This window comes from Thunnus albacares, chromosome 4 (genome assembly GCF_914725855.1).
Source record: "Thunnus albacares chromosome 4, fThuAlb1.1, whole genome shotgun sequence".
NCBI lineage: Eukaryota > Metazoa > Chordata > Actinopteri > Scombriformes > Scombridae > Thunnus > Thunnus albacares.
The window spans coordinates 4,130,917-4,152,556 of NC_058109.1; the positions used below are offsets into that span (position 1 = coordinate 4,130,917).

Sequence of the window (21,640 nt, forward strand, 5' to 3'; positions counted from 1 at the left end):
TCTGGGTAAGAAATCAAATAAGCATATTCCCACAATGTTTAACTATTCATTTAACTTGTCAATAAAAACAATAAATAGGATTTTAGTAAAAAGCAGTTGAGGAAGTAAGCAAACTATCACCTCACCTGCTTTTTATTTCAAGGGCAACACAGTTGATAAGTTTGTACCCTCAGAGATGCAGAAATTCATGTTTACCTTAGGGTTAACCCTAACCTCCTTTATCTAGCAGGCTGACGTGTCCTGCAGTGTCTCTGTGTGTACAGTCAGTGACAGAGGCTGCTAAGAACATTACAATCTGATGCAAACAAACAGCAGGACTCAACAAGATGCCTGTGTTTGCTATCAGAGAGGCAAACTCAAAAAAAAATACCAACTAACAGTCATGGCGACCGTTCCAGACATACATTCTACAACTCTCACTATTTACTGAAAACTGTGACCAAGAGTTGATGATTATTTAGAAATCCTGTGAGAGCTTTGTTTTGTTTGAGCTGATGTGAGATGCCGGAGGAACAGTTTGAAGTCAAACTCAATCGACCAGCACCTGGAAAGACTTTGGAAGTTTAGGGAAAATGATTGATCTAAAACTAGCTGAAAAATAATCTGCGTTTTTGTTTGAATTATGTTGTGTCTCTACCTCTGCCTCAAACCACATAATGGCAGCTTGGATCAAACTTACAAATGTACCATTCTTGTGTTCAATCAAATTTGTTTAACTGCATATTAAATTTTGCATAAATACGTCTGTATCCAAGCAAAGACAGAAAACAGAGGAAAAACACTGTGTTTCCAACTGAATCATAAGCAGAAATACAGTTCACAGATGAATTTTACTTTATTTAGCCAGAAGTCTCTTGAAATACAATATACCTATGACAAGAGAAAGCTGGCCTGGTTTTGATTGCATTAGAATAATGGGGTCATCACTTACTGATATTTATGAGGTGGAGACGCCAGAATTCTATTTTGGTAAAGACGACGATTAATTGATTAGTCTAGAATTCTCATCTGCAAGTGTTTTGACAACTATTAATCATTTTAGTACATTTTCAATCATAAATGCCAAACATTCCCAAAATTTAAGCTCGCCAAATATAATTATTTTCTACTCCCCTTTGTCATATGTGACAGTAAATTGAATCTATTTGGATTTTGAACTGATGGTTACATAAATTTGATGATGTCACTTCAGTCATTTTAAACTATTTTCTGACATTTTATAAACAACAATAATTAAGCAGTTAAAATAATAGTTGCATATTCTCCTCTGGCACACGTTTCAACTGATAAAAAAGTAAATAAATGGTAAATTGTTAAGATTCCTGTCCAGAATAATCTGTTCTGCAGACGTCACAGAGTGATGTTGGGGTCAGGTGAGAGTTACTTTTGTCCACCACCAGCTGTAGTTTGAGTGTCCATAGAGGGTCGGTGCAGAGGAAATCTGGGAAATGCATTAGCATGTCCTGCTCCCTAGAGGGCAGCATTAACAGGAAATACAGGCCTGATAAGTACTTGATAGTATTTAGCCTCTTGTGATGTTGCTCCCGAAGTAAATGCAAGCTGAACTTTCACCAGTGCAAAGATGAAAAGAAAACCTGTGGAAGATTTCTCCCTCCTTTATTCTTTTATAAAGATGTGATCACTGCTTTTTGTTGTCCAGGTTAAAGTAACTTAACAGCACTTCCAAAGAGGACCGCTTTTAAAACAGTGAAGCCCAAAGTGTTAAACTAGTCTCAGGGTGACGGAGAGGAAGGATGTTTTTAAAAAATGTCCTGGACTTGAACCCAGAATGTTATCTTTCAGACAAGCTGGACAGTTATATATATTTTTTAATTTCTAACCTTTCTCCAGCTTTATATGGTTGTGGTCACATGGTAGCTGGAAAGTCGGGATAAAGATAATGTTTTTGTTTGACCCATTACCCTCCTGAAGCTCTGCTGCAACAAAAATCGGACTGAAGGAAATCCAACGGTTTATTTTTACTGTCTGAACATGAAAAGACCTTTCAAGAAACAGCAACTGTTTCGTTTGCTGTTGTAATCTCGCATTCATGCCAACGTCAACAACTGCTGCTGCTCTTTGACTTTAACAAGTAGCTCTGTAAACTGTGTGGTTGGTTAACCCTCTAATATGAGACATCAAACTGAACTGAACCACTTTTCTGTTGTCATTTTCAGTTTAAAGCACATTTCTCTCACATAAGACATATGTAATAAGCTCATTCAGTTAATTACTCTGTAATTTCATGCAGACGTTAGACAATATAATGTTGCTGTTTTCATTCAGAATAACAGAATGAATAAACTGTTGAGAGCAGACATTTTAATTTGTTTAAAGTGTTAATTGAAGGAAATAAGATCTCACAGTCAACTGGCTCACAGTCACAAGTAGCAGCCTCACCACCGTCCAGTCAATGAAATGTTTAACCAGAAAATATTATTTCTGAGCTGAATGATTCTCTGTGTGGATAATTATAGAACATATGTTGGTCTGTGACCCCCGCGGTGGGGGAGCAGCGATATGTGTGTGTGCGTAGTGCACGTGCTCAGTAGCAGCCGCAGGATCGTAGTAGATTGTTGTTCGGTGAGCGGACGGTGAAGGAGACAGGAAAGGGCTGTTGGGGGTGGAGGTGGAGGTGGGTGGGGGGGTTTACTGCCATTTGGGTACAGAAAGGTTTTCTAAGGCCTCTTTGTCCTCCACACACACACACACACACACACACACACACACACACACACACACAGAGGTTTACTTAAATCATTTTTGGGGTATTTACATAGACTTACATTCATTTCCTGGAGAGTAACCCTAACCATAACCTTTACTTACCTAAACTTAACCCGAACCTTAACCACTGACCCAAAAATCATCATTTTATCAATTTGGGGCACGGCATTTGTCGAACATGGCCCTAATTAACTAGTCTTAAGTCTGCTGTGTGTCCCTGAAAGTGACTTAGGTCAAACTCTGATTATCAAAGTATCGAACATCAGTACTTTTCGAGCACCAACCAAAATGTGTCCATCATTTGGGTCGGATAGCATTTTATCAAATTTGAATCTAGTATCAAATCCATTATTGAATCTTATTAGATTTACCTTACCTACTAAATGCTAAAACAATGACAACTCAAAGATGTCTAATCACTGTTTTTTAGCTGAGAAGCTGAAATTCGACAGTTTTTAGTGGCAGCTTAGTTCATGTTCACAACTTGAAAATGAGCTGAGCAGCGTGATATATGAAATATTGATTAAATGTATCTAACAGTTAACAGCTGCAGTCTCCTGTTCTTCAGGAGCTGTGACTCCAAATCCCGAAGCTCCTGATTCATGAAGCCGATCAGATTCAAATGTTGATCTGATATGAATCGATGTTTAACTTGAGATTCTTAAAGTAACCTGATCAGCTGAGTCTCCACTCTGTGAAACTATAAAAACATACAGTTCACCGGCGGTCGTACAGTGGTGTTACAGAGTGATGCGTCTTTTCAGTCACACATAATCTTTGTGTGAATACAGACAGCAGCTGCAGAGACATTAACCAGAGAACAGAATAACTTTTGATTTCAGCGTGACAGAATTAATTAGCTACAGCTGATCTCATCTGAAAATGAGAAGCTGCTACCTACAATATACAGTGTGTTGTTTTCTTATCGCTCTCCTCTAATAAAAAGGAGTGAGGACAGATAAAAGGTTAGAAAAGAGATGTGTGAGTGTTGAAGTTTAATGAATTTGGGTATTTCACCAACCAGGGACCAGATCCAAACTGGAACCAGATATCGTCACTCATCCCTTAGTTTACTTATTTTTTAATGAGATATGTATTTAAATCACAATTATGTTCATTTAGACTGTATTTTGTTTAGGTAAAGTTCTTGCACAGCTGATTTGCGTTAATGCAAAATCAAACTGATTTGTTTGAGAAGTTTAGTTTATTTTGTGAAACAGAAAAAGGGTTTTTATTCTTCAAAGTAAGGAATTGAAAAATGGTTTGGTATTAAAACAAAAATCAGCACCAATCATTGGGCACCAGTATATTAAACTTTCAAACGATACTCAGCCCTAATCAGCCTGATCTTTTACAGTGTAATATGTTTGCAGAATTGAGGTTTTTGTTTAGTGAAACGCCATTTTTAAAATACTTTACTAATGTTAAGTGCAGCTATTAAAATCTTTAAAGGCAATCATTTTCATATCAAAATATTTCAAATATTGAGTGATTTATTTATATTATGGTACTGTGCTTGTTGAGGGACCTCCATTATTCTTCTAATGAACTGCATTTGTTTGTTTTTGTAATTTTCCATTCTCTCTCTGGTTTTTTCTCCTTCATTAGGTTTGAAACTTTAAAAATGTGTTTCCCATCTCCTCACTTTCATCACAAGTTTCCCTCCACTCATCTTTCTTTCTTCCTCCCACTTCTTCCCTTCTCTTGTCCCACTTTCTCTAACATTGGACATTAGACAGACAACCTACGACATGTCTTGGCATGAGAGAGTTTGCGTAGGCGTTTTTGGTAATTTATCCTCGTGAGAATTAGTTACAGACTTGCAGAATGTGGACCTGGTTGTGAAGTGGCGTTACGTTGGTTTGTCCTCTCTACTGCAAGGAGCTAGTTTCAGTGTTCATGTTGGAATTAATGTACATTATTAGAAATGGTTAAATTCTTACAAAACTCTATTTTCTGACACATTCACTATCTGTGTGGGGTTAGATATTCTGTTTTTAAAAATGGATTTAAAACTTTTGATCTTATCATGAGCATAAAATTCCATCTGTTAGACCATAGTACTGGTCCTGTATTAACAGTCCATATGTTAGGACTAAAATCAAAGTTAGTAAAGGATTTGGGGTTAGGGTTAATTGGGGTTAGGGGTTTATGTTAGAGATGAGAAAGAAAGTTATATTAATATTTCCTGTTTGTTCAAAAAAAGAGTTCAAAAGTTTTACAATATTATTAAATATTATAATTCCTGAATCTATGTGAAACTAATCCCTTGTTCTTTGGTCCAGTATTTTTTTCTCGAAAGTAGTTTTCGGGGATATCCTTCTACAACAAACTGGACCAAAAAAAACTAACCCTTCTAAGATTCTTGGAGGTAATGACAAAAACATGTGTACATACATACCACAGGGCACACTGGTGTAAAAAGTTAAACATAAAAATGACATTTTAGGTGTCTCTGATTTGATGGGAAGGGATGATAGTTCTTAAGTGTTCTGGCCAAAAGAGGAATAGTTACGTTTTGTTTGAGGTCTGGTACAAGAGATTTTTAGAAGGCAAGTAAGATCTTTATGGATCTGTGCATGAAGATTTATAAGTGATCAAGAGAATCCTCACATTAAATCTATATTCACTTGCAGCAAGTGGGAGGAATCAGTAATTAGTGTTATATGGTACCTTAGACTACAGTTTGGACTGTGGACAGTGCATTCTGCACAGGTCGTTGCCAAAATGTAGAAGAACATGTAAGACATAAATAATGGGCTCCAAATGTTTGGCTGACCCTCTGGTCACTAGAGAGATGCTCCTGAAAATATATGGTTGAGAGTGCAGGAGATGAGAGAAAGTGGGCATAAGAAAACAAGTCAAACAGAGACATAAACAGAAAAAAGAGCCTTTGTGCTCTCCTACATCTGTGGACTCATTACTCAGACCCGAGGCATTGATGATGACCACAGACTCTGGCCGCCAGTCAGACAGTGATAAGCCCCTGGCCCCTTTCTGTGGCTTTCATGCTGTGTGTTTGAATTGACCGTGTGCCCTAAACATAAACACTTCCCAGACATTATCATTATCCCCCTGCTGCTGCTGCTGGTAGACCTGATAGCCTGCAGGGTTACTGACAGACACGCAGGCAGATTACTGACTGTATGTGTGTGTTTGCGCACAGCCTTCTATTAGCAGGAATTGCTGTGCACCTTATCCAGGTGTTTTCACTCGAGTGTTTTATGATGGGGCAGGACTGGAATGTCCCACTGCAACACACGCCCGTTATCGCCATTATTATCACTTTACAAATTCACACGGGGCAGGAATTTACTGGAGTTTTGCTCTAATCGCTCATCACAGAACAGATTTGTGCCGTCATGTGGCGCTCGAAGGGAAAAACATGGAACCAACGATGGCAGGGTTTGCAGATTGTGTTTAGAATATAAAAGGTAATTATGTATTCCTCGTGGTTTACTAGCCACATCAGGTTGATTTTTTTTTCATGCATGATAACACTGACTTTGGAAAGCCCCGCTGGTAATACCCTAAAGGAATCAAGTGACATGAGGTTGATTTTCATCAAATTCTGTGCTACATTTCTTTCCTTTGGCCCCTGCCTCCCTTTAAATTACACAATGAAACACCTGTTTAACACTTGCCCTCAAGAATGACACATATAAGCATTTTCTGATCGGAAGCAAAAAACGTTCTTCTGTTTAAAAAATAAAACCATATTTTCTCTTCTGACACCTCTTTGGTTACGGTTTAGGTTTAGGCACAAAAGCTACTTGCTAGGGTCAGAGAAAAATCATAATTTGGGTTGAAATAACTTTTTGTGAAAGTCTGCATAACACTATCCATGTTTCTAAAATCCACTCCAACCAACCCCAACCATGAGATTAAACCTTAAGACAGCGGAAACTTGACTTGTGTGGTTAGGACTCGCATTACATGGAAATGTAATAATTAACATGCTGTTTAAACAACGTATATATAACTTGGTCTAAAAGTGTCACTGAGTTTCATCAAAGTTTGACCTTGATTTCTGTAGATCTTTTGACTAATTACCAAATCAGTGCTGCTCTCTAAAGTCAGTCAGAGATCAGAATCAGCTACAACAGAGTCCCTTATGTGAACTTGGGTCGGCATCTTACTAAACGACACTTAAGATTAAGATTAACTCAGGTTTTCCGGTTTATGCCGTCATGCTGGCTCAGTGCTTTAACACTCATCATGTCACCACAAATAACCTCTTCTGCATTTCTTTCTCCTTCCTCACCCTCCACCTCTCTCCTTCACAGTTTGATCCAGTTCCAGCAGAGTCCAGCTGTGCGCAACCAGTCTGCTAGATCAGTATCATCAGGACGAAGATGAGACAGTTCAGAGCACTCAGTGCCTTCACTCTGCTGACCCTGGCCGTCCTCGCCACCGCCAGACCAAAAGCAGGTCAGTCTACCGATACTGTGAGAAATAAGAGAAAAAGACAAAAGAAAGACGGAGGGACAGTTTTTGTTACCTTCCTCCCAAAGGGGGACTTCAGATGGAAGTCGAGAAATCAATCACTGGCATTCAAGTGGTTTAAGTTGCTGAGAATACTGTTTGCAAGGCCATGGATCACAGAAATGGACTTTACCTTCTTTCCCTTTTTACAAAAAACAGCACAATTTTACATTTTGTGCATTTTGTTACAGGAATAAAAAACACTAAACAACAAAAGATAGAAAAAATAAACATAAAAAGCAGTTTCCTTGAGTGTCGAAATTTTTAAAAATGTCAGCAAACATCACAACTGGTGAAATCAGAGCTTTCAGAAAGTTTTTACTTAGAAGTTGGGAACGAAACAACCCTGGTTCGAACCCTGACTTCACTTGGAGGCACCAGTGTTTTGGGAAATAACAAATGTGGTTAGATGTGGTTTACTTTATATATGCAGCTAAAGGTCGACTTGATTTACATGGCCAGACAATGAAGTGGACATATTTATAAGATGGTAAAAACTTGCCATTGCTCATGTCTATGTAAGTCCAGCCTATGGGAACAAATGCTGGATGTTCACTAATCAAACAGCTCCAACTCATAAAGCCACACCTCAAACACAGACACACATCGTACTTCATTCGTTACTGCTGCGCTTTTGAACCGAGATGATGTTACAACACGTAAGCGCGTTCACAGTTATGCCGAAAAATTAAAGACAAAAACAGGCGGCTGAAGTCATGGAGAAGTGAGCACAGGTGGTAAATAATGTGAAAGTTATACCAGTGTGTGAGGAAAGCCTTACTGTTGCTTTATTCCAGAAAAATGTAAAACTGGAAACCACACACACATACCTACGAGGACACACTGATTGTAAATCCACAAAAGAAAAGCTAGTTCACTTTCCCATGTATACTACTATTACTACTACTACTACTTGTATGTTAAAGAGACACTTTGTTCACATTCTGTTACGTTATTTATACAGTATCCTCACAGAAATGTCGCACTCAAGGAAGCACTTTATTGCTGCTTCTTAAAGGATACGACTGGAGTTATTCTATATCTTAAAAATCCCATGAAAGACCAAAACCAACAATGTGTTAGACCTTCTCTCACTCAACCCCGAACCCACGGGTTCCCACTGAAGATAAAAACTGCTCGCAAATATAATAACAATAATAATAATAATAGTAATCATCATCATCATCATTATCATCATAGCTTTATTTGTGTAGCACTACAAAGTCAACAAACTGCTTCACAAGATCAAGATAAGAGAACATATTAAGAGTAAAACAATAAAACACTTTACTATTTTGGAAAGGGGGGGGGGGGGGGGGGGGGGGGGTGAAATGAAATATATAAAACAATACTTAAAAGATAGGTTTAAAAAGTATATTTTAAAACATAGTTTCATTTAAAAAAAAAAAAAAAAAAGCTCTAATTTCCTGAATCAGCTGGCCACTGTAGTAGGAAACAGGAAACACACACATACATTTGTAGCTCCGTGTTTGTAGGATTGAGTCCAAATAAACGACAGTGTGTGTGATCTTGTTAATGAAGGAATATGATGTGTTTTTGATAAGTTTTATTTGTTGTTGGTTTTAGTCTTTTCATGGGAAATATACAATATCACCAGCCTTATTTTTTAGTACAACAAAACATCTTGGAAGGATAATATTGTATTTCTTAAAGCAATTAGTAGCCTATAAAATACATAGGTATTATATAAAAAAAATCTGAATTTAAAATTATCAACCAAGAGTGAAAAATTCAGAGATTGTTTTATTATCACAATGCAAAAGATTTCACTAAGTTACAACATCATTAATATTTCATTGTGTTCTACATCTGACATTTATCCCATGTTGTACTACTGATTTCTCCTCCAACTACTCTATGACTTTACTTCAGTCATCATTTAACCATCCAGTGTTGATCATTTCTGCTCTTATTGTGTCTCCCAGGTCCTGAGCAGAAATGTAAGTCTGGTCCAGTGGATCTGGTCTTCCTCATCGACAGCTCCCGCAGCGTCAGGCCACATGAGTTTGAGACCATGAGGAAGTTTATGATCGACATCCTCGACACTCTGGATATCGGACTCAACGCCACCAGAGTCGGAGTGGTTCAGTACTCCAGTCAGGTACTGCAGGCGCATAGAATCCAGATCTTCATCCATGTTGTATTTTTTCTTTGTTCTTCAACATTGTGTTTATTAAGTTAATCTTTAGCACTTGTCATCATCATCATTTTGTCCTTCTTCATTATCTTCTTGTAAACTCTGTACTGTTTTGTTTGAAGTATAAGCAATTAAACCTCTCAGACTTTATACAAGATTAACTTTTTTTATTAAACCTTTTAAACCAACATTAATGACAAACAGCTATATGAACATTCAGCTATTCTGCTTGTACTCTAAATATGTCATCTAAGTTATCTTAAGTGTTGTACTCTTTGAGCAACAACTGTTTTTGAGTTTTTTTGTGGTTGAAAGAAGCCGATATTCTCTTCGCTTTCTCTTCCTTCTGCTAATTCAGTGAAGTTTTAATAATAAAGGTGATGATAATAATTGTCTCTACCAGTCCCTCCAGGAATTTGTGATCACAATAATTAACACAAATTCAAGAAATGTTTGCAGTATTTGCAAAAGTTTGCAATTTTGCTAAATTACTGCAACTTTTCTGCATGACATGGCCAAATCAACATACTGCTTGTGATTTGGACCCATTGTCGCATTTCATGTTGTGGTAATTTACATCATCATAGAGCATTCAGCAAGGATTCAGGTGGAAGATGACCGAGCAAAACAATTCCCAAATGATTTGCACAACAGTGGAGGGAAACTGTTTTGTACTACTTGCAACATTGTGGTTAACAAGCGGAAATCTTTGCTGGACAGTCACTTTAAGAAACTGCATGCAATGAATAAACAACATAGGCAAATCACTGTAACTGAAGCAACTGTATGCTTTTTGTTGAAGGAAGAATTTACATCTGACTCCTCATTGGTAGTAGTTTTTTTAAAAATTGCATTATTTTTCTTTACTTGCAATTTTTCCCAATTCCTGCAATTTTACTACAAAAAGAGTAAAGAGTAAAACATTGCAAATTGTATCACAGTTTTTGAGAAAAGCTGCTGCAAAATCAAACATTTTTTGGTGGCAATAATCACAAAAAAACTCTGTGCAATCCTGGAGAGACTGTCTCTACTTAGATGAACACAATAAGAAGACTGGAATACTGTCTGCTGTCTCTAAATGTCACCTCTTTTCTCTTCAGGTCCGCAGTGAGTTCTCTCTGAAGACTCACAGCAAGCTGGACACCATGGTGAAAGGAATCAATCAGATCATCCCCCTCGCTCAGGGTACCATGACCGGGCTTGCCATCAAATATGTGATGAATTCAGCCTTCACTGCCGAGGAGGGAGACAGGCCAAAGGTGCAGCAGGACGTACTGCACGTCTCACAGTGTCTTGTTTAGATGTTTAGTTAAATACTGATCTAATGACGCAAACTCTGACATAGAATGGATGCTGATCTGACATCATTCAACACCACTTGTGTAAATACATTGAACTTTTTGTTATGAAAAAGCTTAATTTTGTGAAGCAGGAATCTAAATCTTGTTGATATAAAATATAAACAGTTCATGTCATTTAAAACCATAATATGTAACTTAGGAAATATCTGGCTCATTAGCTGCTAAATGCTCCACTATGTTCACCAGCTAGTCTTTTTAGAGCTTTTTCTTTGAAATTAGCTGCCTGCTGTGGCCAAAATGACACTATTAGAGTGCTGAGAGTGAACCAAAACAGTAAAGTTACAGCCAGACAGTTAAACAATGAGCTGAAACTCACTATAAAGCTCAGTAAAGCCGAGAGGAGCTGCAGTGTCTCTCTGTAGATTCATCACTATGAGCTACAACCAATTACACACTGTCAGCTCAGACATTGTTATTATAAATATATCGATTATAGTCACTTCAACTGAAGCTTTTATGATATAATTTCGTCTTGAGAAAAGTTTATGCACAAATAGCTCATAATGACTTTGGCATTTGAGTATGTGTCCTTCTATGAAATTATCACTGTATCACCTTCCTTCCTTCCTTCCTTCCTTCTCTTCCTCAGGTCCCAAACGTGGCTGTGATCGTGACAGACGGACGTCCTCAGGACCGCGTGGCAGAGGTGGCAGCTGAGGCCAGAGAGAAGGGCATCGAGATCTACGCCGTGGGAGTCGCCAGAGCCGATATGACATCACTGAGGGCCATGGCGTCCCCACCCTTCGAAGACCACGTCTTCCTGGTGGAGTCGTTCGATCTCATTCACCAGTTTGGACTGCAGTTCCAGGACAAGCTCTGCGGTAAAAAATAACCCTTCTATCTATTTATCCAAATCATATATTTAGCATTTTCATGATTTATATTTGCTGAAGACATTTTTCAATCAGAACAGGATCTTTAAAAATAGTTGGCTGTCTTTAAAATTGGCTTTTAAGACAAACACAACATCCACAACCAAGATCAAATAACATTTGGCTCTGGGTTTTATGTTGACTTGGTCTGGATATAGTATACTTTAATATTTAAGTACATTATTTCAGGTTTCATGTGAGTAAAGGAAGCACAATGAAAAACTGAGCAGATATTGTGAGAAATTAAATAATGTTACTGTCAAGTGAAAACTGAAACTGACTTTTCCAAGATGGCATTCAATACAAATAAAAATAAATCTTATAGAACACTAGACCTATGAGAGGAGCAATTCTTTATGGATTTGACATCACATTTTTATAAAATCCCCATCTGAAACTAGTAAAAACATTTCATGCCACTAATGGATTATTTTTATTTGAAGTCACATCAACATAAGACAAGTGAAAACCTTCAGCCAAGTCTCTGGAATTGAAGTTTTATGCTACTGGCTTCACCTGGGACAACATGAGATTCTATATGTAATTAAAAACACTTTGAATGTCTAGCCTGAATAAAAAATCACCATGCCCATCTCACCCCATAGAACCTAATACTTTTCCATAACAGCCCTCTCAAATCCCTTAAGTACAAAATATTTCCTCATGCTGCTATTTTTCTAGACTTGACTGCAGCTGTAAAAAAAATCTTTGGCTTTCCTCAGTAGGAGATGGAAAAGAAGAGTAAAGGCAGGTGAACAGATAAAGTATAAGAAATTGTATGAATAAGAAGGAATAAATGAATCAACCTATCAAAAAAGGCGATTTATAGTTAAAAGGGTGGAGGTGCGGTTATAAAACCACTAACTCATCTCGTCAACTCCCCAGCAGTCCTCCAACCAACACAGTTAGAAGCTGGTGAGATTATTTCTACTGGTTGATCGATATGAAAGAGAAGCAGCGCTGAAAGCATAAACCTCCACATGTTACGCTGGAAATGAATGAGAAAAAAACTTAAGTTTGACTCAGATGTTTTGCTGGTTTCCTTACTTGAGTTCTTCTTCACACAGTAGTGGATGCTGCAGTTATTTTTTCCAGCTGCAAAATTTGTCATTTTTGACAATGTTAAAGATCCTCCAGAGATGTTTAAAGAAATATAAACATACTCTGTTTTCAATAATCATTACCTGGATAGAAAAAAAAAGTAAATTACATCTACTCATCCGCTCTAATTAAAAAATCCAGAATCTATAAATATGCAAATATTATTCATTTTAGAAGTTTTTCCTTCTGTACACACACATCACACAGGTGTAAGTTGCATACTGGACCACAGTTAGCTCCAAACTAGTTGTGATGTCACAAATCATGATGATGATGATGATTATTATGACGACATTGTTGTCTGTGATATGATTTTGTTAAGACAAGTAATGAATATGATCCTGTAGCTACTTATTCTAGTATGGATGCTGATGTTGATCTCACCTCTGGTGCAGGTGTGGATCTGTGTCTGGAGTCGGATCACGGCTGTGAGCACATCTGTGAGAGTTCCCCGGGTTCCTACCACTGCCTGTGCCTGCCTGGATACACTCTGAACGATGACGGGAAAACGTGCTCAGGTGACACAAAAATGACAACGGTCACACAAGTGGGATGATGATCAATGATCGCAACTGGGTTCACACATTAATGGCAATTCAATTAATTATGGTCCAATCTGTTTCAAACTATATAAAACAACTAACAAAATGACAGCAGACTGTATTCATTTGGTTACAGATGTACATTAAACATGAGGAACCATTAAATAGAGGTAGATTTTCTTTACTGGTACTAGTTGCAACCCTTGAGATTATATTTAAAAAGTAATTTGCAACAGCAAAAAATAAAATGTTCAGTTATGAAATATTTAATTTGTTTTCTATCAAAATATGCAATCTTGCAGTATAATATCCTTGTGCTGATCTTAAACAAGGTGCTTTTGTTGCCTAAACCGAGCCACACACACAGGACTCAGGATGACAATCGGTGTGTTTGATAAATGTTGCTTCTTTCACTCAAAAAGATGTTGACTTTGAATATATTTCAGCCAGCGATTATGTTTCAATCCCAATGTGGAAAAAACATTTAGTAATTTTAAGGAGACAGAGTTGCCAGTTGAGACAGAACACAAATGTCAGCAGATACACAGAGCTTAAAAACTGATCCAGGGTTTAAGATGCTTGCATGGAAAAAGTGAGATTATTCAGTGATCCACAGTTAATGATAATGGTAATAGTGACTCAAAACTCATATCTTGTTTATGTTTATGTGTGTGTGATTCAGCCATAGATCTGTGCGCTCAGGGGAAACACGACTGTGAACAAATCTGTATCAGCTCACCTGGTTCCTTCACCTGCGACTGCAACAAAGGATACAAACTGAACGACGACAAGAAGACCTGCTCAAGTTAGTCTCACGTGCACACAAACACATTTAGAAACTGTACTACAAAACATACACATCATATGATCACACACACCTATCAAATACCGCTGAGAGCTCCTGGCTTTACATTGAGAAGAATTCATGTCATGTTCATTCATGCTGAAATGGATTCTGACCTTCACAAGCTGCTGAGTCTTGATTTCTCTGCTGCTTCATGAAGCCGAGTGTGTGTTCGCACTATGTTCCTCCTGCTGACGTTTGTCTCAGAAGAATTCCCTTTATGTCCTCTATAATTCTGTACATCAATCAAGTACAATTATGAAAAAAGCTAGCCTTAATCTAATTTTTTAATCAAGAAAGACTTTCAACCATAACCGTAGTTGTAATTTAAGGATAGCAAACATTTTAAGAGAAGGTGTCGTGCTACTTTGACAGCATAACAACTTTTCAAACCCTGTTAGAAGCAATTCATTTCTTGTTAAATGTAAGATTAATTGTATGACAAGAGGAACATAGATGCAGTCCCACACATGTTGCTGCTCTTCGCTCTGCTGCTTATGGCCTTGCTGCTTTCCTCCCCTCAGTGATCGACTACTGTTCGTTTGGGAACCACAGTTGTGATCATGAGTGTGTGAGTGTGCTCAACGGCTATCACTGCCGCTGTAACGAGGGCTACAGGCTGCTGGAAGATGGCAAGACCTGCCAGGGTAAGTAATGAATACAAAAATATCAATCGATGTTGTCCATTGGTATGATGAGAATCACGTTGTATTACAGTGAAACCTGCCTAAAACCATTTAACCTTCTCCAACTGGAATATGGTTTAACCAGATAATTTTAAGATTATCTGGGAATCAAGCTGCTGAATGATGAATTTTTTTTGGTCACTGCTCGTCTACACTCTTACTTCTCATGACATGGTGGCAACGCTCCACTGAGCATTTTCACAAATGCATCATAAGCCTTTTAAAACTTTATGATTCAGCTGTTATATTCTCCAAAAAACTCCAAGATCGAATAGCACATTCCATGTATCCATGTGGAAACACGAGTTATTGGATCACTGATCCTGAATTGGGAATAAATTTTGAAGTATTCCCATTTCCAAAATGATGCCAAACTGCAGCAGATGCATTATTTTTAGTGACAAACTTGCCCTTTTCCCCGTCCAAGCTGAGGAGTGATCACATGATATATATATATATCACATGATGGCAATTAAAAGTCAAATGCTCCAGCAAATCTTTTAAGTACTCAAGGTATCTCAATATGAGAAAACAAGCAGGTAGACACCAAACACATGCAAAAAATACCAAATCACTACACGTCACAGCTTTCTTTCAACTAAATTAACAATTTTCTCTCATTAAGACACCTCAGAGTGCTTATCTTATTGCAACCTACCAGAGAAAACAAGAAAAAACTGAAAATTATCATGATTTTGACTGACATGACAGACACTGAAGTTCTTTTGACTGATATGATATCTTTGGTTTACTGTAACAATCTTCAGTTTGCTGGTTTCATCACTACTTTCCATGAGCATTGATTTGGCTTAATATAATTGTTTTATATGTAAGTGTCTCCAAACACTGATTTTTTACAGTTATTTGCATGCCAATCAGGATTTAGTATAATTTGTGGCCATAATAATGATTGTTAGTACCTCAAGATACATTACTGATATTTATTATGTTTTCAAATCTGCCAGGAGCACAATTATGGAGAAAAATCCTTAATCCTTCTAATTACACACTAATCATTGACTCTAAACACTGACTACTGGACGATTCATTCCAAGACAAATATTCATCACTGGACTGAAAATCTCAACCTGTTAATGTCACGCTCACGCACGCATACAGCCACTACATATTCACATGCAACCAAGCGGCCAACATGTTTATACACGACAGTATTCATACATGAAGACGGGCACAGATGTCTCATAGCTACACATCAACACCTGCAGTATGGGATCTTGTTGATGGAAAACTGTGCAATGAAGACAATTTACAAGCTTTGGATACAACCTAGCAATAAGTTGCTATTCCCTTGAAGCCGTACAAATCTTCAAAGCACAGGTAACACACCGTGTAATTGTGTCGTCCATTTAACCCAAATACCACAACAGTGTTAGAGAACACGCCTGCTGGTTCAGCTGTTTTTGGCTTTTTGAAAACACCTGGTTTATGGTTTATGTTTGAATACACAAGCTTGTTTAGAGATTATGTAGCTCCGTCTGTGTGAGTCACATTGGATAAAAGTTTTGAAGGAACACAACTGAACAACAGGAAATATCCAAGATATTTGTTGCGTTTATGATCATCCTGATGCCGTGTGATAGTTTTGGTTAATTGAACTAATCTTTATCCTCCCCTGATCACAGTCACTCACTCATCTCAGAGAAAAAATCTAACAAAAATCTAACAACTAAAAACTCTTTGGCTCAAATGTTGACTGTTTTCATATTTTTTGCACAGAAGAAAAGAAAAAAGTGTCTGTTTTGGAAAATATATTTTTGCCAGAACAATAAAATGGCAATGTCTTAAACACACACACACAAACATTAACTCAGTGTGTGTGTTTGCGTGTGTGTGTGTGTTATCTAGCCATTGACCTGTGCGCCGAGGGGAAACATGACTGTGAACAAATCTGCGTCAGCGCGCCGGGCGTCTTCACCTGCGACTGCAACGAAGGATACACACTCAATGAAGACAAGAAGACCTGCACACGTTAGTCAGGCCCTCGTACAAATACACACCTACACAAGTATACATATTTACAGTCCTGATGTATTTATCCTACCGTGGAGTGGTCTTTTTCCTTCCATGTGAAGTGGAAAAGCTGAAATCATTGGATTGATTTATTTATTGTCGTCCTCGGGTCAAAATTGACCCAAGGTTTGAGTGCCTTTTAAAAGAGCTGTATGAATAAAATGTATTATTATTATTACTGATATCAAAATGGTCATTAACCTTCCTGTCGTCCTCGGGTCAATTTTGACTGTCATCAAAAAAATTGAAATGGTTTCGAAACAGCATCCTGACTAAGAAATTATGAATTATTTTAACCATAGTTGAGATCAGAGGAAAATATGTTGATGGATTATGGCAGACTGTAGATGTAAAAGTTTAGTCAGGATACTAATGACAAAATTGACCCGAGGACAACAGGAAGGTTAATGACCATTTTGATAACAATTAGTAATAATAATAATACATTTTATTCATACAGCTCTTTTAAAAGGCACTCAAAGACACTTAAATATCAGTAAATGTAATGTCAGTTTCTCGAGTAAAAATACCAAACAACTGCTGTTTTCAGCTTTTTAAATGCGACATTCGCTGCTTCTGTTTCATGTTGCTATGAATCGAATCCATTTGGGTGTTTGGATTGTTGGTCAGGGTAAATAAGCAGTTTAAAGGCATCACTTTGGACTCAGGGACAACGTTATGTAATCTAAAAAATTATGAACAGTTGAATCATAAAAAAAATATCATTAGCTGCAGCCCCTAACCACATCTCTCAATCAGGTGGTTAGGAGAATGTTTCTTCTAATAAATTGAAGTGGAAAATATGTTTTTCTTTCATGATCCTCTGACTTCACTTGCTCATGCATGCAGACATGTAGAACCACAAACACACATCAACACAGAAGAAAACCCTTAAAATCACAGACTATTATACACTCTATAATCAAATATACAAGCAAAATAACTTGTGCGTGTGTGTGTGTGTGTGTGTGTGTGTGTGTGTGTGTGTGTGTGTGTGTGTGTGTTATTTAGCCATTGACCTGTGCGCCGAAGGAAAACACGACTGTGAACAAATCTGTATCAGCGCTCCTGGTGTCTACACCTGCGACTGCAACAAAGGATTCAAACTCAACAAGGACAAGAAGACCTGCACAAGTCAGTGAATTTCACACACATAAAATATAAAATCATGAACTCATCTTACATGTGTTTTCTCACCGCTGTATCCCTGAGTCAAAAGGTATTACAGGTTCATTTTGTTGTTAAAGATGAGAAAAAATAAAATAAATAAGAAAAAAAAGTCTCTACAATTTTTAAAGGAATAATTCACCATTATAGAAAACATGCTTATTTGCTGTCTGGCAGAGAGTTAGATGATAAGATCGACACCCCTCTCATATCTGTACTTTTAAATATAAAGCTACTGTACAGCCAGCAGCCGGTTAGCTTCGCTTAGCACAAAGTCTAGAGACAGGAGGAAGCAGCTCGCCTGGCTTTGTACAAAGGTAATAAAATCTGCTACAAGTATTGTACAATCTGGCACATAACCTCCAGTAAAATGGCAAATTAAACACACACACACACACACACACACACACTTTTTTGTATGTATTAAATAAACAACGTATAAATTAGTGAGCTTTAAAGGAGCTGCTGGGTAAATAAATGTCCCATAATGTTGACCTTCTGTTTTAATGAATGATAATGATCAAACACTAATTCCTCAAAAGTACTACAGTACTTGTGTAAATGTACCTAGTTAATCACACCTCTGGTTTGCATGTCTGTGCAGGTGTAATTTCTATGTAATATGTGTAAATCAACTGTTTCTGCAGACATGGACCTGTGTAACACAGTGGAGCACGGCTGTGAGCACCAGTGTGTCAGTACTCCAGGATCTTACTACTGTATCTGTCCTGAGGGACAACTGCTGCAGGAAGACGGCAAGAGCTGCGGCAGTAAGTCGACTCTCTATTTTATTGTCTGTGCAATATTAAACACTTGACCTGCCTGAACAGATGCTGAGGTTCAAATTCAAAACAATTCGCCAGTGTGAGCATAACAGAGCAGGTTCAACACAGACCTTATAATAATGTTTCTCCTCAGTTACAATCATGAAAAACACAACTTCATCAACAAATTTAGTTTGCAGAAACTCACCACTCTGCTGCACTGAAGGCTGCAGGGGGATTAAGATCCTGTGGGTCCTTTGGGACCCAACAGCAGGAGGTGCAGGATAAAGGTGCAAGAGCTGGAGCAGGAGGTCACCATCATTACTGCACTTGTATTAGATCAGTCTAAGACAACAGAAAACAATCTGACAGTTAAAATTGGAAATTAGCAACATGTTCTCACTCCCAACTCGTCACATATCAAAGCTTGGTCAGGACCCCCGGCATCACTTTTTAACACACTGGTACCCCTTTAGCGTAATTTTTCAACATGGAGTATCACGGTAGTCACTGTTAAAAATAATTATATTTTATGATGTAAGAACATGGTGGTTAAGGTCTGGTTAAATTTAGGCACAAAAACCACTTGGTTAGGGTTTGGGAAAGATCATGGTTTGGGTTAAAATAAAAAATAAAATAAAAACGGCAAGTTGGCCTTGAACCGTGCTCTGTGCTGATTTCCAACTTTCTGCCAACAATGTCGCAAGCCATCCACCAACCCCTCCACCTCCTAATAAGAAAGTAAGTCAGTTTATAAAGATGTCATGTGAAGTGCGTCACTTCAGAAATGTCGATACGATACGTATTGTTGAAATGTTAATATGCTCCGTATTACAGGTGTTGAAATGTACATATTCAGCGTATCTGTGGTTTGCAGAAACATACAACGCCAACGTTTTATTCTGGCGACCAAGCTGAAATTTGTCACCTTATATAGACGTCATCAATCCCATGGCGTCTATTTCAGATGTTGTGGGAGTTCAAGAGAAGTCTATCGGACTACCCTGCACGTTAAAAAGTGACGCCACATGTGACGAGTTGGGAGTGAGAACCAGCTGAAATTAGGGACATGAACACAGGTCTCTGGTGAGAGGGGCAAGTGTTACCTGTGCATAATATACAGTATATTAGGTCAAAATGTAACAAATCTGTTATGAATAGGTGTCAGGCCATTTTAATCACTCCATAGATCAATTATGGTGAGATGAGGATCAGAGTAAGAAAAACCGGGGGGGTTATTTCTAAAGCGATGAAATTAAAATGTATAAGAGAATAAACTAAATCCCTCACTGATGTTAAAAGCAGCCCAGTTATTTCTGGGAGAAACTGGCTGGACAAAGATGATGATCTTTGAATTTTTTTTTCCTCTGGGGAAGCCGAGCGAACCTGCCAGTAACCTTCACACAGCACCTCCATGTGAAGATCTGTGGAAGCGCAGTCAGTCTCATTTATCATCCTTTCAAGATTTATTCTGACGGAGCTCTGCTCCAACTGATGCAGACAACTGCAAGACATCCTTTGTTACTATGACAACACACATAGTAACCAGAAAACCTGTAAGCAAAATATCTAGTTTTCTTTCCCAGTTTTATTACAGTATATCTGAATACTGACATCAAACTGATATCAGCTTGCTGATACTATATATTGAGGCCATATTGTACATTCATTTTTCATACATTGATCATGACTTTAATGACAATACATGCACCACTGTTAGTTCTTTAACACATGTTAACATAAATATTTTTTGATGAGGATCTCTTTAGATTGGGTTGTTGAAGCACTGAGACAACTATGAAAGACATGTTACAGTTGAAAAATTAACAATGTGATGGTGTAACTGTTTCTAAATTACTGCATCTCAAATATATGTGTCTTTGCCATTATTGGGCTGAAATTTATTGTTGTTTATCTGCTGGAATATATATGCCAATATCATATATTTATATGTATATGTATGTATATGTATATGTTATAAGCTATCAAGTCGATGTATTGGTCAGGATATAAAACAAATAAAAATGGAGCTTTACAACAGAAAAAATACGTAATATCTAAGAAATTCTGGAGAGCAATCATCAGCCGTCTGTATGTTCTCAGTGTTCTTCTCTCTCTGTCAGCCTGCAAGTCTGCCAACATTGATCTGGTGCTTCTGATCGACGGCTCCAAGAGTGTCCGTCCTCAAAATTTTGAGCTTGTCAAAAAGTTTGTCAACCAGGTGGGTCATGTTTTCATATTAACAACCACAGAATTTTAATGTCACTATGTTTCATACCTCAAATAACAACAAACATAGCTAAATATACAGTAATGTTACAATATTAAATCTAAAGTTATCCATCTATAAGAATTGATCATTTCTACACAGCGCAGTTAAAGTCTTACGAATTGATTTTCAAGCTAATATAGTTTATTGCAACATAGACTTAGAACCAAAACAAAAACAGGTAACTAGTTATTTATAATTTGTCATTTGACAATTGCCTGTTTTGTTGAGTGCACAGGCGATATGGGATCCGTATTTTCAATTTTATGGTTTGTGTGATATGTACAGAGGTGTCTAATCAAATATGTCTATGTCCAAGTGGGAATCTTCTTTTGTAATTCACAAAAAAAGTATGTTAATAAACCAACGAATAAAAATGGAGGCACATTAGTAGAGTACCTTTGTCTTGTCTTCACTGTGTCAGATGAATATCCCTCACTTCCTCCTCCTCCTGTGCTCCAGGTTGTGGACTCTCTGGATGTGTCCGCTCACGGTACCAGAGTTGGTCTGGTCCAGTACTCCAGCCGGGTCAGGACAGAGTTCCCTCTCAACATGTACCACACCGCAGATGAGATCAAGGCTGCAGTCATGAAGGTAAAGCACTTATGAAGGATCTTCAGTTTAGAGTTTCTG

General features: G+C 37.7%; 2 protein-coding genes and 1 long non-coding RNA gene across 8 annotated transcripts in view; 1 reads left to right on the top strand and 2 right to left on the bottom strand.

Annotated features, from left to right (window-relative positions):
* Positions 1-7,077, bottom strand: part of rbpjl (recombination signal binding protein for immunoglobulin kappa J region-like) — a 43,244-nt gene extending 36,167 nt beyond the window's left edge. For both annotated transcript variants that reach the window (XM_044349379.1, XM_044349376.1), the window contains exon 1: positions 6,992-7,077. The gene's annotated coding sequence lies outside the window, so the exon portion shown is untranslated. The remainder of the gene's footprint in view (positions 1-6,991) is intronic.
* matn4 (matrilin 4) overlaps positions 1-21,640 on the top strand; it is a 35,143-nt gene that overhangs the window by 7,514 nt on the left and 5,989 nt on the right. Inside the window, exons 2-13 of one of the 4 annotated variants that reach the window (XM_044349371.1) lie at positions 7,014-7,158; positions 9,159-9,334; positions 10,471-10,629; positions 11,321-11,552; positions 13,100-13,222; positions 13,929-14,051; positions 14,615-14,737; positions 16,643-16,765; positions 17,819-17,941; positions 18,622-18,744; positions 20,862-20,959; positions 21,470-21,601. In XM_044349371.1, the coding sequence (XP_044205306.1) occupies positions 7,083-7,158; positions 9,159-9,334; positions 10,471-10,629; positions 11,321-11,552; positions 13,100-13,222; positions 13,929-14,051; positions 14,615-14,737; positions 16,643-16,765; positions 17,819-17,941; positions 18,622-18,744; positions 20,862-20,959; positions 21,470-21,601 (1,611 nt within the window). In that variant the 5' untranslated portion in view covers positions 7,014-7,082. The remainder of the gene's footprint in view (positions 1-7,013; positions 7,159-9,158; positions 9,335-10,470; positions 10,630-11,320; positions 11,553-13,099; positions 13,223-13,928; positions 14,052-14,614; positions 14,738-16,642; positions 16,766-17,818; positions 17,942-18,621; positions 18,745-20,861; positions 20,960-21,469; positions 21,602-21,640) is intronic. The other 3 variants (XM_044349373.1, XM_044349374.1, XM_044349375.1) reach the window with 3 other exon arrangements.
* On the bottom strand, positions 11,459-21,492 carry LOC122980937. Of its 2 annotated transcripts, XR_006403118.1 has the most exons (6): positions 21,407-21,492; positions 18,947-19,083; positions 16,651-16,718; positions 13,089-13,194; positions 12,651-12,698; positions 11,459-11,547 (listed from the first exon to the last, which is right to left on the bottom strand). It is a non-coding gene; the product is annotated as an uncharacterized LOC122980937 (long non-coding RNA). The 2 variants fall into 2 exon arrangements; XR_006403119.1 differs by lacking the exon at positions 16,651-16,718.